At 36.7% G+C, this 20,909-nt stretch overlaps 3 protein-coding genes and 1 long non-coding RNA gene across 9 annotated transcripts; 3 read left to right on the forward strand and 1 right to left on the reverse strand.

Moving 5' to 3' along the window:
• Positions 1-3,031: 3,031 nt before the first annotated feature.
• On the reverse strand, positions 3,032-10,996 carry LOC122052049. Of its 4 annotated transcripts, XR_006131743.1 has the most exons (5): positions 10,654-10,996; positions 7,023-7,156; positions 6,860-6,936; positions 6,623-6,753; positions 3,032-3,465 (listed from the first exon to the last, which is right to left on the reverse strand). It is a non-coding gene; the product is annotated as an uncharacterized LOC122052049 (long non-coding RNA). The 4 variants fall into 4 exon arrangements; XR_006131741.1 differs by having other exon boundaries at positions 6,623-6,936; XR_006131742.1 differs by having other exon boundaries at positions 3,032-3,300; positions 3,410-3,465; positions 6,623-7,156.
• On the forward strand, positions 3,967-8,520 carry LOC122052047 (protein NEGATIVE GRAVITROPIC RESPONSE OF ROOTS-like). Of its 3 annotated transcripts, XR_006131739.1 has the most exons (4): positions 3,967-4,225; positions 6,704-7,176; positions 7,251-7,410; positions 8,262-8,519. XR_006131739.1 is itself a non-coding variant. In XM_042613437.1 (3 exons), exons 1-3 carry the CDS (start codon positions 6,679-6,681, stop codon positions 8,297-8,299), a joined length of 696 nt encoding a protein of 231 aa, XP_042469371.1. In that variant the 3' UTR covers positions 8,300-8,520. The 3 variants fall into 3 exon arrangements, 2 of the variants coding, with proteins under 2 accessions (XP_042469371.1, XP_042469370.1); XM_042613437.1 differs by lacking the exon at positions 3,967-4,225 and having other exon boundaries at positions 6,679-7,176; positions 8,262-8,520; XM_042613436.1 differs by lacking the exons at positions 3,967-4,225; positions 8,262-8,519 and having other exon boundaries at positions 6,679-7,176; positions 7,251-8,253.
• A 2,486-nt stretch (positions 10,997-13,482) lies between the features above and the next one.
• LOC122053890 (probable anion transporter 7) lies at positions 13,483-14,983 on the forward strand. Its single transcript, XM_042615803.1, has one exon. It carries the CDS (start codon positions 13,498-13,500, stop codon positions 14,827-14,829), a length of 1,332 nt encoding a protein of 443 aa, XP_042471737.1. The 5' UTR covers positions 13,483-13,497; the 3' UTR covers positions 14,830-14,983.
• A 3,958-nt stretch (positions 14,984-18,941) lies between these two features.
• LOC122050522 (pentatricopeptide repeat-containing protein At4g33170-like) lies at positions 18,942-20,663 on the forward strand. The gene has a single exon (XM_042611415.1). The coding sequence runs from the start codon at positions 18,942-18,944 to the stop codon at positions 20,661-20,663; it is 1,722 nt and encodes a 573-aa protein (XP_042467349.1).
• The last annotated feature ends 246 nt before the right edge of the window (positions 20,664-20,909 follow it).

Below are 20,909 nucleotides of genomic sequence, written 5' to 3' on the forward strand. Positions count from 1 at the left end.
CACCTTTGTGTAAGGTTTTCTCCACCTACGTGTTCGTGTGGATACTTCTAGAGGACCGACGCTTGACGGTCTTGAGATCCGGCAACTCCTTGGACGAGCGGGAACGCGAAAGGGCACGCTTCAAGGTATACTTCTCAACACATAGATCTAGGAGTAGATCTAAAGGTTTTTTTTGAAACTCGTACTCGTAATTTCCGTTCGGTTTTCCTTGCACGAATCTACGGCTTTGGGTGATTCGGGGTTTCCGCGACGCGAAAAAGCGGTTTCCGCGACGCGAAAACCCAACAAGTTGAACATAATAGAATTGTTGCAATGTTAGAGGATGGAGAGATTAGTACAGGCAATGGTAAAAATCAAGAAATTAATTTAGTAAAGTCGGAGATACTCGTTGGGGATCACACTACTTGACATTAGCTCGTCTATTATCTATGTGGCCTTCAATGATACAAGTGTTGGAGAATATTTATGATGATTCTAATTCTTTTGTTAGTAGAAGGGTTGTCAAAAGTTTGATTCAGAAAATGAAAATTTATAAGTTTATTTTCATGTTGCACGTGATGAAGATGATATTGCGAATTAATGATACATGAGTTGTCCCTTGTCTTACAACAAAATAAGCAAAATATTGTTCAAGCCATAAGTTTGATTGATAGTGTGATAGATCAATTTCAAATATTTAGGAAGAATGATGGTATACAATTACAGATAAAGTCAATACATTTTGTGAGTTGAATGAAATCCTAGTGCTGAATATGAAAGACAATTGTTTGATTGGTGGTCATAGTAGGCATAGAAGGCAAATCATCACCAATTTGTATTATTATCGTGTAAACATTTTCTATCCGGTAGTATTTTAAAAAAATTATTTTATTATTATTATATTCATCAATAAGATTTTCTTTACTTATTAATTATTAATGTTGTAATGAGAATGTTAGGTTGTTGATTTAGTTATACAAGAGATGAATACTCGTTTTGCAGAAATTAACACAGAATTACTTAGTTGTATAACATGTCTTCATCCAAGAAATTCTCTTTCTGAATTTAATATTCAAAAACTAATTTGATTTTGTGATTTATATTTTGAGGATTCCTCAACAAATGATTATATAGTTATTGAGCAACAACTTCAGATTTCATTCATAATATACGACATGATCTAAATTTTTCTAAAATTGAAGATTTGGGAAGTCCTGCTCATAAAATTGTTGAAACTCTAAAAAAATCAAGTTTATCGATTGGTTTATCGTCTGATTGAGATGATATTAATTTTATCAGTTGCAACTGCGGTTGAAAGAGTATTTCTGTGATGAAGACGATAAAGATTGATTTACATAATAAAATGGGAGACATGTGAATGAATGACAGTTTAGTCATATATATCGAGAATGATATCTTTTTAATAATTGAAAATGAGCAAATATTGTAGTGTTTTCAAAAAATAAAAAGTCGCAGGATGCAATTACCTCCTCTTTCTTATTCGACGGCCACCTAATATGTCACCAAGTGTTAACTAATACTTTAATAAGCAATAGTCTAATAGTAATTTTATAATTTAGTATTTTATCCTTGTTATGATATCGAATTGAATTTTTTGTTATTAAATATATTTATTGTTGCAAAAAAAAATCTGTTAACCCTCGTTAAAAATTATCTTGAGATCTGTGTCTCTTAACATATTCATTTTAATATCATCATTCTCGTCTCATGACTCCCATCTTTTACTTATGTACTACTAACTACTACTATATCTTGTCCTAAATATAATAAATTATAATTTAGACGAAACGAACTTTAAAATTCACATATGAATCCATTTTAAAATTCTATATAAAAAATCTATTTTATTTTTATCTAGCCCCAAACATGGCAGGTTTGAAGTGTTACCTTATAAAATTATATCTTTATCTAATCAAATTTCTCTTTCTATAACATGATCTAGATGTTGCCATCAAGAGGGCATCATGTCCCCTCGGGGTGGTGCGATGGTTAAGACATGAGGTGTTGTCATATGAGATCTTGGGGTCGAAACTCGACATAGGACGAATTAACGGGGGCGCTGAATCACCTTTTACCACACCAAGAGGAAATCATAAAAGGTAAATGCATTGGAATAAGAGATAAAGTCATCATCTTAACAACTCCTCCATTAAAAAGAAAATAAATCATGAGGAACATTTACCTTAATATAACAATTCTTAGATGGGAAAGATGACACCCAATAAAATATTTTTTATCCATTAAAAATTAATCATAAGACCTAAAAATAACCACCTAAATACATATCAGCTGCACTAAACCAGGAGCGGATAAAAAGTAAATGCATTGCATCTATGAGAAGATGTTAGACTTTAATTTATTTTTCCTTGTTTTTGACCCATCATCGAAATCCCTTGTCTTCTACTCAACTTGGGTAAGTTTAATGGCAAATATTTATAAATAATTAGAGTCAACATATTGGTTTTGCACCCCTCTTATCGATCTCGAGAAAGCTTGATCATTAGAGTTAGATAATAGTCCTCTCATTCTCGGTAGGAGGTGAAGTAAAGATTTAAATTCATATAATAATATTATTTAAGGATATCAATTTCTTAACTCACTTCCAATATGATACGAAGATGCTAAAAAAAATATTTTTTTAAAAAAATAATCTAATGGATAAGAAGAAATTAGAATTGTCTTAAAAAAAAACTTCATCAAGGTCAGTGTTATCGTGTCAAAATTCTATATTTAAAATAATAACACTTTAATCCTTAAGCTTAATCCTGACTGTAATAGTTTTTAATTAAGCAAATCTTACATCTCACCAGATTATTTTTAAATTTGGATCCAAAAATATATGTAGAAGAAATCTGTATAAATTTCCCTCAAAGGGTGTGTTACCTTGGGCATACCACAGCTAGCTAGCTAAAAAATAATAAACCAAAGATATTATTTCTTATAATTAAGGTACCTAAATTTTAGACTAATTGTTCATTGCTCCTCCAAATGGTTTACAATTGTAACTCAAATGACACAATTAACTTAGAGATGATGGGGTGTCTTTTTATTCTCAATTTAATCTGAATAAATTATCATCATCATCATCATCAGGAAAAAAAATTAACTGTGAATTTTTCTTTAATAAAAATCATATATTAGTTTACCCATATGAACAAAAGGAAAGAAAATGATACTCACGACAGGCTTGAGAGTAGGCGACGAGCTAGCAGCCACAATGAGCTCGTGAGCAAGGCGTGAGCTTGCGTTAGGCTCACGACAAATAACAAAAGGTGTTCTCGAGACAATCAAGTCGAAATTCTATAGAGAAAGAAAATATTATTCCGCCCAATTTTGTGTAAATCAAAATCTGACCAAAAATCAATTCACAAATAGATTGTGCATCTATACATACTTCTGTTGATTTTACCTCTAATAAATAAAGGAAAGTGTCTCAGCTTTAGTAGAGTCCACTCTTTTAGTGATCTGTCATCAATAATATTCAAACATAATATATTATTAAAAATTAGAGATATCATGTTAATAATTTCCCAAAAAAAAGAAATATTTCTGATTTTTGCCAATAGATTACAACTGCAAAATTACTGTAGATAGACGGATGTGAAAAGGAAGAGAAAACGAATTAAAATGACTGTCAATTGGAATGTCAAAAATCCCAATGAACTTGGATATATTTTTTTAACACCTATGATTCTATAAAACCACTATGAACTCTGTGTCACTTAACACACACCACTATATTTAATTCCACCAATCCATCTTCAAACCTCTCCATCTTTCCCCCATCTCTCCCCCATTTTTTTTGGGGGGGGTTTTTTATGTTGTTTTGAGCCACAACACAAAGCTTCCAAGTTCATCTAGAAATAATGGGGGTAAGGACCACCAATGTTCCATGAAAATACAATACTTTTTCATCTTCTTCAGTCTTTTATTTTGGCTTTGTCTTCACCTTAAAAATGATTGGTCTAATAAAATAAAGGAGAAGGACCACAACAAGCAGCCTTTGGTAGATTTCTCTCTAGCTAATGATGGGATGAGTGTCTTTAGCAAATCTATACTCCATGATTTTCCTTGAGAACCTTGGTTTAGTCTGGTGAAATTTCTTATTTTTTGTGCTCAGATTGTTTGAGAGTTGTTTTATGTTCTCAGATCTTGAGCTGGTTGCAGAGCAAGTTCAGGGGAAAACAAGCACAGAGAGATGATGTGGGGTCAAGCACCATTCCTAGTAAGATTCAGTTACTAGTATGAGAATCTAAATAAGCTTTCTATCCATGACAACCATTTTTATGATAAATAGTTTTTGGTCTGCTCTTAGAGGAAGATGTTAAATTCTCATTGCATTTTATGTAAACACTCAGCAAATAAACTAATGCTCTATGTCAAATTAGGGCCAAATTTTTAGGTTAGCTCCAACTTATAAATCTTTGATTTTTTTTTAAAAAGCTCTTATATATATATATATATATATATAGTTTTTAAGCAATGAGTAAGGAAACAGACACTTTAGTTGGTCTGTTACAAAAGATCTAAATCTCCTTTGTGGATTTTTTTTTTTTTCTGATTTAACTCTAAGTTGAGGAAACAACTTAGAATGTAGTTGTTTAGTGGATCTAACGAGAGTTGGCTTTTTCTCAGGCTAATGTTGAGTATATATCATAAATTTGTGTACTGTTGAAGATAAGTTGCATCAATGGTTTGACCCTTTCCTGTCTTTATATTTTGATGTTTCATATTTGGATTTAGAAAGTCTAAAAATATTATTTAAAGGTAATTTTTTGACAGTATCGTAACCGAGTTTAATTGGTCTGTCCTCTTGTTCATTATTTTTTTAAATATTTCCATAGATTGCAATATTTTCCTGACCAATTTAGCAAACCATTCTAGCCCGTCATAATATTTTCTCAACTGTTAACATTTCTTAACCGTAGGTAAATTACCAAAATGCCCCTCGTAATATTTTTTTAACCAAAATAAGCTTTGACCTTTGTTTTGAAAAATAAACTTAAAACACTATTTAAGTTGGGTTGGATTTGGTTTGATTATAGCTCTAGTTCATGGTTCATGAAATACAAATTTATGTCCCCTCGGATGGGTCTAGTGGCTAGCGCATGAAGTGTTGCCATCATGAGGTCTGAAGTTCGAATCTCGACAAAGTCGAGGTAAATGTCTCCCTTATGTGCTAGTCACTATTCCAAAGGCTAGTAGTCGCCCGTGATTTACCTCCTCCGTGTTGGCCCTGGGACGAGTTGGCGGAGGCGCAGTTCATTGAAGATGTCTATGTATATTAATTATTATGATAGATTTTTAAAATTTAAAGATGTATTTATTCTATCAAAATAATATTACTACATTTATCATTACAAAATTAAATATTATATATGTTATTCTAAACCTATAAATCTTTCATACATACTATTCATTTTCCAATAATACCCTTGGATGAAATTTTTTCCTCAAAACTCTTCTATGCCATTTTAACATTATAAACCCATTTATAAATTTACTTGAACGATAAAACTACAAATTTATCTCATATTTAATCAGGACATATTCCAAATTGAGCATTGTAAGTGTCTTGGTCTTAAAAAATAGGGCAAACATCAAAAGGACGTGTCATTTTTTTGAATCATCAAAAGGACGCTGCACTTTCATTTTTATCAAAAGGATGCCCCTTCCCACCGTTTAGTCATGTACATTTACCCTCTTGCCCTCCGATGCTATTCCTATTATTATCTCCCGCCTAAATTCTAAATTAGTTGGACGCGTTATAACAACTACGATTGGTAACTACTACATATGTTGAAGCAGTTACAGTTCCAAGTTGAGCATTGTAAGCATCTTAGTCTTAAAAAAAAGGGCAAAAATCAAAAAAGACACGTCATTTTTTTCAGATCATCAAAAGGACGCCCTAATTTCATTTTTATCAAAAGGGCACCCCTTCCCACCACTTAGTCATGTACATTTACCCTCTTGCCCTCTGATATTGTTCCTATTATTATCCCCCGCCTAAATTAATTCTGAATCAGTTGGACACGGTCCAACAGTTACGATTCGTAGCTGCTACATATGTTGTAGCAACTGTAGTTCGTAGCTGCTACACATGAATAATGTAAGATGAGCAGGTTGAATACACATGAATGTTAGATAAGCAGGTTGAATCTGCAGTTGTAGTAGCTACAAAACCGTAACTGCTATAATGTGTTCAAATTTAGGCGAGGTTTAGATGGGAGATAATAATGAGACAGTATCGGAGGGTAGAGGATAAATGTACATGGGACACCCTTTTGCTAAAAAATAAAAGTGGGGCGCCCAATTGGAAAAAATGGGGGCACCCATTTGACTTTTGCCCTAAAATATATGTTTTTTTAGTCCTAAATTTTGACACAAGCTAATTTGCAAATCAACTTGCAATACCTTCATAGAATTTGCAAATCAAGTTGCGACATGAAAAATAAAAAGAAAATTCCCACACAATTTAAATTGAACATTTTAGGCACCCTGATGTTATCGCAAGGTAAATATGGTGAAATGCTGATTATGAATGGTAAAATGTTATATTCTTCCAAAAAAAATATATAAATATAAAATAAGAAGTTTCCTTTCAGTTTATGTAGAGACATACCTTGTTATCCTTGTTGTTGATTGAGCACGACAATGCACATATTGTCTCAACATTGCATGCTTATTCATCCTGCTGCTTCAGATCCCAGTCAACAGGAATTCGACAGAGAATTCATCAACTCACTTCCATCACTACTCACGATTGGGACATTGGGTTCAGATGAGTTCACTCAAGACGACCAGAGAATTGATTCATTCAAGAATAAATCTTTCTTGCAAAATCTAATAGATGTTACACCTGAAGAGGAGGTCCAACTGAGGGACCTAACTCAACTGTCATCCAAAACCAATGGCGATGGATCACAAACAGTGGTGCTGCAGAATGACATTGACCCTAAGTTATACAATGATCTAAATGACGAAGACATCGACGCTGATATGTTGCCGTATAAGAAGCTCACCTTAAACAGAACAAAACACATGTTATCAGAGAATTGTAACCTGATCAAGCAAAAGCCGATCTCATTGATTGTAAAAAACATATTCATCTGCAGGAGTGGCTTTACCCTGGCTTCAAAGTTGACGGATCCCGTGCCTGAATCAAAAATGGAGAAGGTATTAATTACTTCAAGAATATGTGATGTTAAACCTTTTCATGGTGTTCCAGTTTTAAATAAATTTTATTGCAGTTTTACAAGGCGATACTTCACAAGAAAGTGTACCCACAACATTCATCACAACAAACAAAGAAGTGTTTGGAGAAACGAAGGAAGGAGACAGCATGGGATGATGATGAGATGCATAAAAAAGGAGAAAAAGGAGGCCAGTGGGTCAGAACAGATTCAGAATGTAAGTTGTCTATGAACAATTGTTATCCTGCAATTTGTTGGTTCTGAATTGGATTTCAACTAAATGTTTGGCTTTTTTTTTTCCATGAGTCCCACCTCCAAAAGTAGATTTTAAAGGCTTTATAAACAACCAATTACATTACCCACTTTCGCATAGTGCACGGATGTAGATATGCATGGATGTGGCTTGGCTTTACTAACAACACATGTACATGTTCCTGCTGGACTCTGCTTGAGCACTGGGATGAGTTCATTATAAAAAAAGTCCTATATTTTATCTTTACAACAGTCTCTTTCGTAGTTGTTTATTTGGGTTGGACTAGTATTTTAGTTCAGTTAACCTTGTCGGGCAAATTCGCCGCTTGGTTAGACTGACCATATTGACAAATTGAATCAATTTTGTTACCGAGGTTTATAAAAATGAGTTTTGAGTCTTGGAAGAATAATAATCTTCTATCCGTCCCTAACACCAGAAACCCCAATTCTTTCTCACTTTCTTCTAGATGTTCTCTTGCCATCAGAAGCCCATTTTGTTTGACATCTTGGAATACACTTATATAAAACTGGTTTGTTAATGTATCATAGGGGAGGTTTGCCGCACTCTATGCAATGTGAGTGACAACATTCTATGTAAAGAGAGTCTGCTCCCTGACACTTCCACCGGAGTTTTTTTTTCTCACTCTGTTTTATTTTGTCAATATTTGTAGTTCTCCTTTCCTATTGCATTGATTGGTTTTTGTTTGGATTTTGGAATTTTTAATTAAAATTATCTCCTGTTAAGTTTTGCTAAGTTTTATTCATAACACTCTTTTAGTAGTTTCCATGGAATAGACCTATTTTTCCCCTCTTCAGATATTGTACTAGAAATGAAGACAAGTGAGGAAGTTTGATTGATCCTGGTAAGGAAACAAACTTCAGGATTCTGTTTCCAAAAAGCGAATGGTACCGAGAGGTTGTTTTATGCAGCTACTTCAAAGCCTGTTATGATTCAGAATGCAAGTCCAAAAAATGTTATTTAAGATGTAAACCTATATATGTATGCAATTTTTCTGAAATAAAACACAATTACTAAGGTTTCGACTAGGAAACAATCTTAAGAAACTATATTAACAAAGAATATGTAAAATAACTCCGTGAGTGAAATTGTGAGCTAATAAAAAGCTTTATAATCTATTAACTTGAGCATAAACATTTTAGGCAAGTAGTTGATTCTCATAAGTTAAGAGGTTAGTTTTCTCATCTAATATTAGAGTTGACCTTTCTAGGAATGTGAGTTGTTGAAAAAAGTCGCATGTGTGATGGTATAACCACCACTTAACCTCACACACTGCTGACAAGAATGATTTGGATTTTTAAGCTAGACTTTGGGTCTTGACAGAGTTCTGCAACCATGTATACACAAATACCCATGTATATATAGATACCCATGTGCACATACACACACATAAAAATTTAAGTGACAACCCATGGCTTGTAAGTGTACTAACTCATGTTTCAGAATTACATTTCAAATTCAAAGAAAAAACAAATCTATTCCAGTTACACATGCTGCCTAAAAGAACACACCAGGGTTGAACTCAGATTTCAGTATACAACATACCTCAGGAAATAGCAATAGGCTGTAATCTCCTTTGAAAAGCTACTCTAACCTAATAGATAATAGCATCAAAACACAGATATATGGATTATCTAATGGAATAAATTCAGAATGGATAATATTGTTTCCTGAAGGGTGAGATATTAAATGATTCTCTACAGACTTAAATCATGAATAATGCAATAGCAATCAGAGTGAAAATGTCTGAACAAATTCACACCCAAAAGCTCAAATAACATTAAATCAATATTTCAAAGTGGTTAGCCACTAATTTTTTTTTTGTATGACCAAGGTTTAAAATTTTGACCCGTGTCGAGGTTTCGATGCTGGACCAGAACGATACAGTTTTGGTACCATATCGTATCGTGCCGATATAATTTCAATATTTTTAAAATATAAAATATATTAATTAAAAAAATAAAACATTTAATATAAATATTTAAAAATAAACAATATAAAAAATATTCTTTAAAAAAGGAAAAAGATATGAAAATAGATAAATAAATAAATAAAAATTTTATTATAATTTTTAAATTAAAATAAATGAAATATAAAATTAATTAGATAATTTTATTAGGGTTTAATAAAGTCTTTTAGATTATCTTTATCATAGATAGGAGTTGATTAAAATAATTAACCTAAGTTTAATTAAAAGAAATTCGAAATCCGACACCATTCGCAAGCTTGTGTGACTTTGGCGTTGTCGGAGTTGCGCACCCCCCTCAATCATAGCCGCGGGGATCGTGTGACTCCTCCGGCACGACTACAATGATCGTGCGACCCCTCTACAACGGTTGCAGGGCCGCACGATGTTTTTGCGGTGGCAGCGGAAGGGTTATGCGACCCCTCCGCTGCTGTTGTGGGATCGAGCAACCCCTCCGCTGTGGTCATAGGGTCACGCAACACGTCACAGCTATCATGGGTCTGGTGCTGGGGTCGTGCCGGTCACTGAGTGGAACGAGATGTTTCGCCCGTTTCAACCGTCTCGGCACGACACTTTAAACCATGGATATGACACAATTAGTTAGAATTCTTATGATAGGGAAATTTAGATACCTTTGTGTTCCATTGGTTTCCTAACACATTCTCAACCTATTGATATGACAAAAAATTAAGAGCATAATGCCTTTGCTTTTGCACATTGAAACTATCGAATCTACTACTGATGCATTTTCATTTGGAAGCGTAGAAACTCGCTAATATGCTGATATCCTTAGTTGATGGTTCAAATAATAATAATAATACTAATAATAATAATAATAATAATAATAATATTATTATTATTATTATTATTATTATTATTATTATTCTAAGATGTATAGACTATGATAGAGACAGAGATGTTTAATTGCAGCAAGCTCAAAATTCCCTCTCATGAACAAAAGTGCATATCCCAGAACCAACTGATAAGAAACCTCAGTCATCACAGTTATTCATTGTGAGACTTTCACAAGTGACAAACCGTATTAAAGTTCTTTGAGCCAAAAAAAAAAAAAAGGATATTGAAGGAGCACTATGATAAAATTTTTTCTTGATTTGCAAGCATTTTAAGAGGAATCTGAATTTTTTTAAGAAAAAAAATGGAAATAAAATATAGAAATTGAATCAAAATTGTAACGCCATCTAAAATTACTTAACAAATGTCACCTTACAGCGTCTGGAAGGCGCTGCTCCCAGTCATTGGATTACGAATCGAAGAAAAAAGATCTCCTCTCAAACTCCCGTCGGTGCCGCCCTCGGCATCGGGAAGATCGCCGATCCATTCCTCTCTACAGAGGCTGAGCAGATTGCGAGCGAGATCAACAAACCCTGCCACCTCGAGGAGGAACTCGTCCTCGATGTCGTTGCCGCTCTCGACATCTGGAAGATCGCCGATCCCCTCCACCGAGGCGAGCAGATCAGTGACGCATCCACCTCGAGACGTACGAGACGAGGACGACCGCCTCAGCTGGCCCGGGACTTCTCTCCCGCGATGGTCGACATTTTACCGTTCGATCTGCTTCATCAAACGTTACCGGATCCGAGAGATCGACATTTAACCATTGGATCCGCTTCATCAAGCCTGCCACATCATAAATTCGATCCGAAAGGTAATGTCGGGTCGGGCTGCGCCTGTCCAGTAAACGGAAGTCAACTTCCCTTCAACCGCTGTGCATTGCCATCGGCTGATGGCATGTTCTTATTTACCCCTACAAAAATGACATATTTACTGTTATGCCATCGCGCCCGTCTTTCTCTTTCTTCTTCCCTGACCTGTTCACGGCTTTCCTTTCGCTCTCGACCCTCGCTATTCTATGGTATATTTCTGGGCAACTTTTCCCCTAAATTAATTGATCTTAATGTAACAAATTGTGTGCGGAGAGAGTAAGAAGAAGAGAGATATCAAACCTAAGATGACTAAGGCGAGACCACAAACTTTTCCAAGTGAGTATTTGTCTTGGAAAACTACTGACATAAGAACTCTCTGTCCCTGTCTCTGCATATTGTTGCTAGTCGGTGATCTTTTCCAGTTTACTATAATCAACTCAGACCCATACTATTTGAAGAGTTATTCAATTTTCTTGATGATAGTTCTCTCTCATTATTCTGGTTCAAGGAGAAGTGCCATGAAAATACTTGAACTTCAAAACCTAACAATATAAAACTTTGTAATACAAATTCCTGAATTATGTAACATTCCTTTGGATAATGCTTTGTTGAATGTATTTCAAACCATGGGAATTAGTTTTCATTAAAAATGTGTTGCAATAAGCACATATGGCTTCATCCGCCAAGTGATAGGTTCTACTTTAGTTGAAAAAATCTGAGTGAGAATCTCTGCAAGCATATGACCCTCCTTTCACTTTGGTTTAATTCAAATATGCGCACTTAAATATAAATAGCATGACTCTGCAACATAGGTTCTACAAGAGCATTTAAGATTCATCATCATCTTTCTTAATTAGTGATCCTTTTCGATTGGACTTGGTTTTCTTTCCGGTCACAATTTGTGTTTTTAGTTTCGGTTAGAATATTTTTGGTAGCATGCAATACATAGTGATTTAATAGCCTGCATGTCTTAATGCACTATCGACTGCCCAAAACCATCACATCAATCTTAAACACACATAAATACATACACTACCAAGACAAAAAATCTCAACAAATTAGTCCTCTTCCAATGGCTTGGCTGTCCTAGTAGAGAGCCCTTCATTTTGTTTGCATTGACTCAATCAGAATGATGATCAGTTTCATCTGTATACTTTTTATCCAGTGGTGTGTTTTCCAATTGATTGTCAATTGTCAGCTTTTTGTTGCTTCAGCAAGATAATTATCTTCTGTAATATGGCCATGGCTTCATATTTTTGAATTTTGTTTATGAAGATTGCTTCAAGTCCTATAGTTGCTTCTTTAACATGCCAATATTCCCAAATCATGCAGAGTGAGAGAAGAGTGCAGGATTAGCTTTATTGAAGAACAATAACTGACACAAGGAGTGAAATTTGGATACATGAGTGATCCTGTCCAATAGTCGAGACGACGGAAGCTGGGGATGTGGTGTTCCGACTGATCGTCTGTTGACTCCACGCGACCTTGCAATCACAACTACGTCAGTGCCGAGCTGGGGAAGGGGTCCCTGGCGTTGACCTTTCGATGTTCAAGTCAATCACCGACGATGTATGGAAGCAAAGCAAAGTAACGAACAGTAGCAACAACAGTGGATTATCTCATATCTCTGTTGAAGCTTGAACCCTCCCTTTATATAGGGCTCCTGTAGCGCACGTACACGCTTCCCAAGGCGTATGCGCTTCTCCATGATTTCCATGAAAATATGTGTCAGGAAAGTATCTCTGACACAATACCTTAACGAGTCGAGCATATCTCTGACATGACAGTCAAAGCTTCTGTCGTACGATCCTCTACCTGACCACGCCATCTGTCAGCAACACTGGCTCCCAAAAGGATATCGATAAATACTCCTTTTGTCTATTATTGGGCCGAGCGGAAGAGCCGCTCGGTCGACCTTCATCTTGTCCGAACATTGTCTACCCCTGGGCCGAGCGGGATAGACGCTCGGCCAGCACTCCACTATCCTTTGTTCCACTGATGTGCCGAACGGGATTAGTGCTTGGCTGACGGATCTGCTCCTTGGCCAAATCGGGAAGCTGCTTGGTCATAATATTGATGTGTCTGAATGTAATCTGCTCGGTCGTCATTCCGCTCCGCTGATTTCTAGGATTGATGTAAGGCCGAACGAGGTTGCCGCTCAGCGCGCCTTTGCGGATACTTGATACTTGTTTTTCTGAGCGTTGGATGCTCGGTGTGTTACCGAGCCGTGCTGATGTTGGATCGGGTCTTCTTTATGCCAGCCGGGCGAGTGAGCTGCCCGAACGGCCGAGGCTATAGGGGCGTTGGTCAGCCTTGACTCTGACCTACACTGTGGTTGTGATCCTCCGCGGGATGGGCCCCTCATCACCGCATCAATGGGTATACACTCCATGATATAAACTAATGGAACTGTTGAAGAAGATGAGACTTCCAAAGCGGTACATTATCATTTTATTAACCTTTATCTGCACTAGTGTGTGCTATATAGAGCGAATAGGATTCTCAATTGCGTACACAGCGGCTGCTGGTAGCATTGGTGTGAATCAATCAAGCAAGGGCCTAATACTTTTGATATTCTATTATGGATATGTTGTGTCACAAGTGTCTCGGGGTTGGGTTGCACAATATGTTGGAGGACGACGAGTTCTGCTGTTTTCGTTTTTGCTGTGGTCGCTAACATGTGCATTGGCTCCACTAGATGCAAGCAAAGTGAATATAATGGTTTATGCCCGCTTCCTTGTAGGTGTGGCACAAGGCTTTATATTCCCCTCCATTCACACAATTCTAGCACAATGGGTCCCTCCCCATGAGCGCTCGCGTTCTGTTTCTCTTACGACATCCGGGATGTACCTAGGAGCAGCTGGTGGTATGCTTGTGTTGCCAAGTCTGGTAAAATACAAGGGACCTCAGTCAGTTTTCATGGTTGAATCAGCTCTGGGTATCATGTGGTCATTTCTCTGGTTTAGGTTTTCTAGTGATCCAGTTCGTTCCGAACATCCCAAAGCTGCTGCTGCAGGTTTCGGAGAGCACAACTTGCCTGTTTCAAGAGAAAAGAAAATCCCAAGTGCTGGAAACCTGAGGCGCTTCACTAAAATTCCTTGGAAGAAGATAATTTTCAACTTACCGATTTGGGCAATCGTGGTAAACAACTTCACCTTTCACTACGCACTGTACGTACTAATGAACTGGTTGCCAACGTACTTTGAACTCGGCCTTCAGCTCAGTCTTCAGGACATGGGATCTTCTAAGATGATTCCTTACTTCAACATGTTCATCTTCTCAAACACAGGAGGGATTTTAGCTGATCACTTAATCACAAGAAGGTTCTTATCAGTGACCAAGACTCGGAAGCTTCTCAACACCATCGGCTTTGTCATTGCAGCTCTTGCTCTAATGGCCATTCCACTATTCAGGAATCCCTCCTGGACTGTCATATGCTCTTCGATTTCTCTTGGATTCTTAGCACTTGGAAGAGCCGGGTTCGCTGTAAATCACATGGATGTGGCTCCGCGATATGCAGGAATTGTTATGGGAGTTTCGAATACCGCCGGGACCTTAGCTGGTATCGTTGGCGTCGGGCTCACCGGAAGGATCTTGGAGGCCGCAAAGTCAGCTGATATGGATCTTACAAGCATAGAATGTTGGAAAAATGTCTTCTTGATCCCAGCCTATCTCTGCGTATTTAGTTCTTTCTTTTTTTTACTATTCGCAACAGGTGAAAAGATTTTTGAATAACTAACCTTCCCTCGGCATGTTTGTTGGTCCATGGACACTCACACTCTTATTACCATTTGATATGGTAGCAAAAATAAAGTGTACAAGTATATTGTTAGCCAAAGCAGTACAAGAGGGTAAATCGTAAATGCATGTGATACCAAATTTGTATTACTGATTGGAAAAAATATAAGTTTTGAGATACCAAATTTATATTATCCTCTGAAAAATTTAAAGTTTTTCTTTTATTATGGTTATTGTTAGTGACAAAAAGGGGAGTTTTACTGATCTTATGGTCACACATTTAAGTTGTGGAAATAGTCTTTATTATGTAGACTAGTAGATTTAATGTGGTTCTATTCTTCTTTGGGACCATGAGCTTCGAGCTCTATGATGTTGTATTATCAGTTTGGGTATTCTATCTATACTCATTGCCAATTAGGCTTTGGTCTAAAGTTGCTGTCATGTTTGATATAATCGCGTGAAGTTTCATTAATAGATTTCAAATGGAATTTGAGATAGTTGGAAGTATTCAAACTTGGTTATGGTCAGGTACCAAAATAAAGGAAAGAACAGATTAAAATAGTTTTCTAAAATCTCATCTTCATTTTTTTTTAAAGAAGCCAAGTTAAGAATAATAAAATATGGAAATTAAATTAATTCTCATATTTTTTTATTTCTATTGGTAATTAAATTTTATTAAGTAAAAAAAAATGCTCTCACTATTGATAGCTTTTTTTCTTATTAATAGGGTGTCGTATCCCTCAAATTAAGTACTTCAAATTAAGTCAAGTGCCTAACTTGACCTTGAGCTTCCGTCATGCTCAACTCTATACGAACGCAGGTTAAGCTTGGATGCACGTATTGTCGAGTAATCTAATTAAGTAGGATGTCTCAAGATCAATAGGGTTTAACACAAGCCATTGTAAATTGAACTGATAAAACTTTTTAAGTTTGTAGTTTACCCTCTAATTTGTTATCATTTTTATTTATTTAATTATTTTTTAGATAATTAGAATACTCTTTGAATTAAGTTGTGCAAATTATTAATTTTTAAAATTTGTTAGATTTTTTTTTAAAAGAATTGCTTTAGGTTTTATATTTTAGAAAGGGCAAACATCAAAAGAATGTCTCATTTCTTCTAAATAATTAAAAAGACATCCTTTTTTAATTTTTAATTAAAAGGGTACCTCATACCATCAATTTTCTTTGTAAAATGACCATGCTGATCTCAGTATCTATGTCACAAGCATTAAATACAATGCTAAATAGATTTGACCTGCTCATTAATATTTATATTGTAGTAATTATGATTTTATATTTATTATTCATGTTATAGCAGTTAGATTTCATAATTGTTACAATGCATACTTAACATGATTAAAAATATTCACATTGACATAGTTATAATTTTATAATTGTTACAACATAAATTTAACTTTGTTCATATACACATGTACATTATAACAACTACGACGTAAATGTTATAATAATTATAACAATTATGATTTATAATTGTTACAATGCTAATTCAAATTACTCATTTAATATTTACGTTATAATAATTATGAATTATAACTGTTAGAACATGTTCGATTGATTTATGATTTAATGCATGTAGCGGGATCTTGAAAGTAGCTGTGCCATTTTAAAGAGAGAGAGAGAGAGACGGGTGGCATATAACATGATTAAAAAAATCAAGAGGGTACCTTTTAATGATTCAAATCAAAAGTACGTTTGTTGATTTTTGCCTTTTAAAATGGTGGGGTGAGGCATATTGTTGTTTTTTTTTTAAGACAAAAGTCAAAGGGTGACTTCTTTTATTGGAAATCATCAAGATAGCACCCCTTTTCATTTATCATCAAAATAACATCGACGCATTTTATTTTCTAAAACTATTAGTTATGATTCAATAGCTATTACAACTACATATTTATAATAGCTATAATCTTATAAATACTATAAGATAATATTGATCATTAGAGTAAAAAGATGATAATACTCATCTCTAACAACCTAGAATTGTCAACCCCCGACTAAATATAGACATGAAAATTACGAGGAATATTTTATCTTAGCACAATGACTCTTTGCATGATAATATAATCCTAACTAGCAACTATGAATAGTAGCTAATATAATGTAGTATCATTAGTATTTATCATAATGAAAGTGTTATTATAATATAATATTAACTAGTATAGACTAGAAATGAAGTGTTCATATTATAATAGTTATGAACTATAACTGCTATAATAAAATATTATGTGTTGATCAGAATTAAAGTATTCATATTATAATAATTATGAACTTATAGCTATTATGACAACCAAGGGCGGAGCCACGTTAACATTTACTTGAGCTGTAGATGGGGGCCCAACGGTGTTGAGAAAGAGATAAGTTTAGATTTATAGCGTGACAAAGGAAAAATATGAAAGAAAAAGGAAAGCAACATGGGGTGACAAAGTCATTGCTCGTGACCATTGTTTTAAAAAGTGCGACGAAGCGCCGAGTCCAAGCGTCAAGCTTTATAAGCTTAAGCGAGCTTAGGACAATTTTAAGCATAAAAAAGTATTTTTTATTTTTAAATAAAATTTAATTATTTTAAACAAATAAATAGATCAAATAATACTTAAACATGATAATTTTAACGTTCATGCATAAATTTCTCACATGTTTAGAAAGACAAAAGTCACAAAGTTTATAATATCCATTAGTTTTCAATTTTCACAATAAAAGAACATAAAAAATTAGATATTATCTAATTCCTTGTCTGATTCTAATTCGATCTCCTCATCTTCATTTATCTCATCTTCCGTATTATCCGATACAAACTCGTTTTCATCGGGCTCCCCTATAATATTAGCATTAATGTCTCTTATTGGTTGTAAAGTGTCAATCTCCACCTCAACTTTATCATCACAACCCTCAACTATCCAAGATTGTGCCTTGCTACCATCACGTGCAAGTAAAGTCTCTAATTTATCCTTGCCCTTCTTCTTGTTCATCAATCTTGCAAAAATTTGTCCTAATAGGACAGAAACCGTCGCCCCTGTCGCTGTCGCCGCCGCCACCGCCCCACCGCCGATTTGTTTGCAAAATTTGAAGTCAGTGACAAGTTGTAATACTTTCCGATCACTTTTTCTAGGTTTTCTTGATAGCAGATAGATAGAAGGTTTATGGCAGATTATGACTTTTCTCTCAAGAGTTGAGAGATGTTGTATCTCTTCGTTTTCTCTAATTTTTTTTTTCCTTATGTTCTTTAAAAATTTACAAATCAATTAAAATTATAAATAAAAAATCGCGCTTAGGCGCTATTAAGCGCGCTTAATCATGCTTAATTTGGTCAAACATACTTTGACCGCTTTTTCCCCCGCTTTCACCTAAAGCGAAGTTTTTCTTCCTCGTTTCGCGCTTAAGCACGCTTAAGCGCGTTTAGGCGGTGCTTAATGACGCTTTTTAGAACACGGCTCGTGACCCATAGCTCGAGTTCAGCCCGAGTAGATCACTCAAGATCAACTTGAGTAAATTACCTAAACTTAGTAAATCACCCGGACTAACTCCGCTATTGACGATGACACATAAAATAGGAATAAGTTAGAAAATAAAAATATATCGATAATAAATAAAAAATGTTATGATTCCAATAAAAATAAAGTGTTCTTTTCATTTTTATTCTAATTTTTAATATAAAAAAGGGTTAGTATCCAATGTATTAGACCACCCCCCAATCAGATCTCTGTCCACAAAAAAGTTGATCAAGGGATGAATCACTCGTAATTATGGCTAGATCGTGGATGCGATTCAATCGCAATTGGTTGCGATCTCTCTCTAGGATCATCGTCCCTACTAGATTATAGTTTAGGTCGAAGCGGGCGCCCGCGACAAGTGTCCAAGTTGTCGGGCGCTGAGCGGGGGGCGACCTCCGGCCGTCCGCTCCGATCCAAATTATAACCTGATAGAGACGATGAATTCAAGGAAAAATCATAACCAATTATGATTGAATCATGATTATAATCCGATCATAATTAATTATAAATAGTCCACCTCCTGATAATTTTTGTACGATCAGAAGATCTGCTCCCCCACGAATTAAATGTTCTGAAGGTGTTTGAAATTTGTCCACTGAAATTATGTTATTGCTTAGACGTCCCCAACACCGCCACTTCTCTCGCGCTCTAAACCTCGTCGCCTCCGCCACCGTATCCTTCGACGCCCACAGCCTCCTCGACGCGTGCGTCGCCTCCGCAGCTGGCGTCCCTCGCTTTGCCTCCGCCGCCCATGCCTTCCTCATCAAGCTCCGCGACCCTCCATGGAATAAACTCCTCCGCATCTACTGCAGAGTCGGCCTCCTTCACCACGCGCACCAACTGTTCGACGAAATGCCCTGCAGGGACGTCGTCTCCTACAACACGCTCGTCACTTCCTATGCTCGCGTGGATCGTGATTCCGGCGAGACCCTACGGCTCTACGGCCGGATGCTGCGGGAGAAACTCCAACCGGACCACATCACCCTCACGGCCTTGCTCGACGTCTCGACCGATTTGGTGGAGCAAATCCACTCCCATTCGGTGAAGCTGCGCCTCAACTCGAATCCTTTCGTCGGCAGCGCCATGGTTAACCAATACGAGCGATACAGAGGGCTGGAGGATGCGCTACAGGTGTTCGACGAAATAGAGGATGTGGACTTGGTGTCTTGGAACATTGCTATCGATGTGTGCGCTCGTAGAGGGAGCAAGAAGCATGCCGCAGAGATATTCTCTAGAATGCAAAAGGAAAGCCTGTTTGGCTTCGACTGCTTCACCCTGACCAGTGTGTTGAAGACATGCTCTGTGGCAGAGGATTTGAGTTTCGGCATGCAGCTGCACGGCTGCTCCTTGAAGGTCGGCTTGGTGTTCGACGCGCCGATAGGGAATGCTCTTGTAACTATGTACTCGAAATGCGGAGGAGAAATGGATTCAGCAGTTGATGTGTTCAACGGAATTTCAAACTCGAACATCATCTCGTGGACTTCGATGATCGCAGGATTAGTTCAGAATGGTTTGGCAACAGAGGCAGTGAGTTATTACTACAAAATGGTTCGTGTAGGATTGTTGGAGAATGGAGTTTGCTTTGCTAGTGTGTTACCTGCATTCAGCAAATTGTCGAGCCTCGATCTCGGGAGAATGGTTCACTCGAGGATCGTCAAGTTGGATGTCTTCCACGACGCAATGGTGGCAAATGCGCTCGTGGACATGTACTTCAAGTGTGGCAGTGTGAAAGATGCTGAATTGGCATTCGCAGCGATGCAAAGAAGGGATACCGTGTCGTGGACTATAATGATCAACGGTTTCGGGCAACATGGGAAGGGGGGAGAAGCCCTTCGAATCTTCAGACGATTGGAAAGATCAGGAGGAGCTAACCTTGACACTGTCACTTTTCTTGCAGCTCTATCTACATGTAGCCACGGAGGTCTCATTGATGAAGGAATCGGGATATTTCACTCGATGGTTAAGGATCGCAACATCAAGCCAACGACCGAGCACTATGCCTGCGTGATTGATATGTTGGGCCGTGCTGGAAGACTAGACAAAGCAGAGAGGTTTATCAAGGATATGGGTTTAGAAAAAGATCCATTGGCATGGGAAGCTCTTCTCGGAACTTGCGGAATCCATGGAGCTATCGAAATGGGGGAGAAGTCAGCCAAAAAGGTCATGGAGTTGGAACCACACAAAGACAGTCCATACATCTTGCTATCGAACATATACGCGCAACAAAAGATGTGGGTAGAAAAGGAGAGATTGAGGAAAGTATTGGATGCTAGTGTGTCGGTAAAGGAGGTCGGATATAGCTGGTCTTCAGGACTTAAATTATGAGTCTATCGTGATACTTGCAGCATCAAGCCACGTTTATGATTCTACTTTAAACGAATAGTTTACAGTAATGTATCAAGAGATCATTGCAGCCAAATACGACTACACTGACTCTAAGCTTGATGGTGGCCGATCGGTCAATGGTGCCTTCTGATATAGCCTGTCGAAGAACTTTCAGTAGGGTACAAATATGCAAATGCACCATTTGGATTGCAGATATGCCGGCCACGAGAAGGAATTCCTTGGGCA

The sequence above is a fragment of the Zingiber officinale genome, chromosome 3A (assembly GCF_018446385.1).
Source record: "Zingiber officinale cultivar Zhangliang chromosome 3A, Zo_v1.1, whole genome shotgun sequence".
Lineage (NCBI taxonomy): Eukaryota > Viridiplantae > Streptophyta > Magnoliopsida > Zingiberales > Zingiberaceae > Zingiber > Zingiber officinale.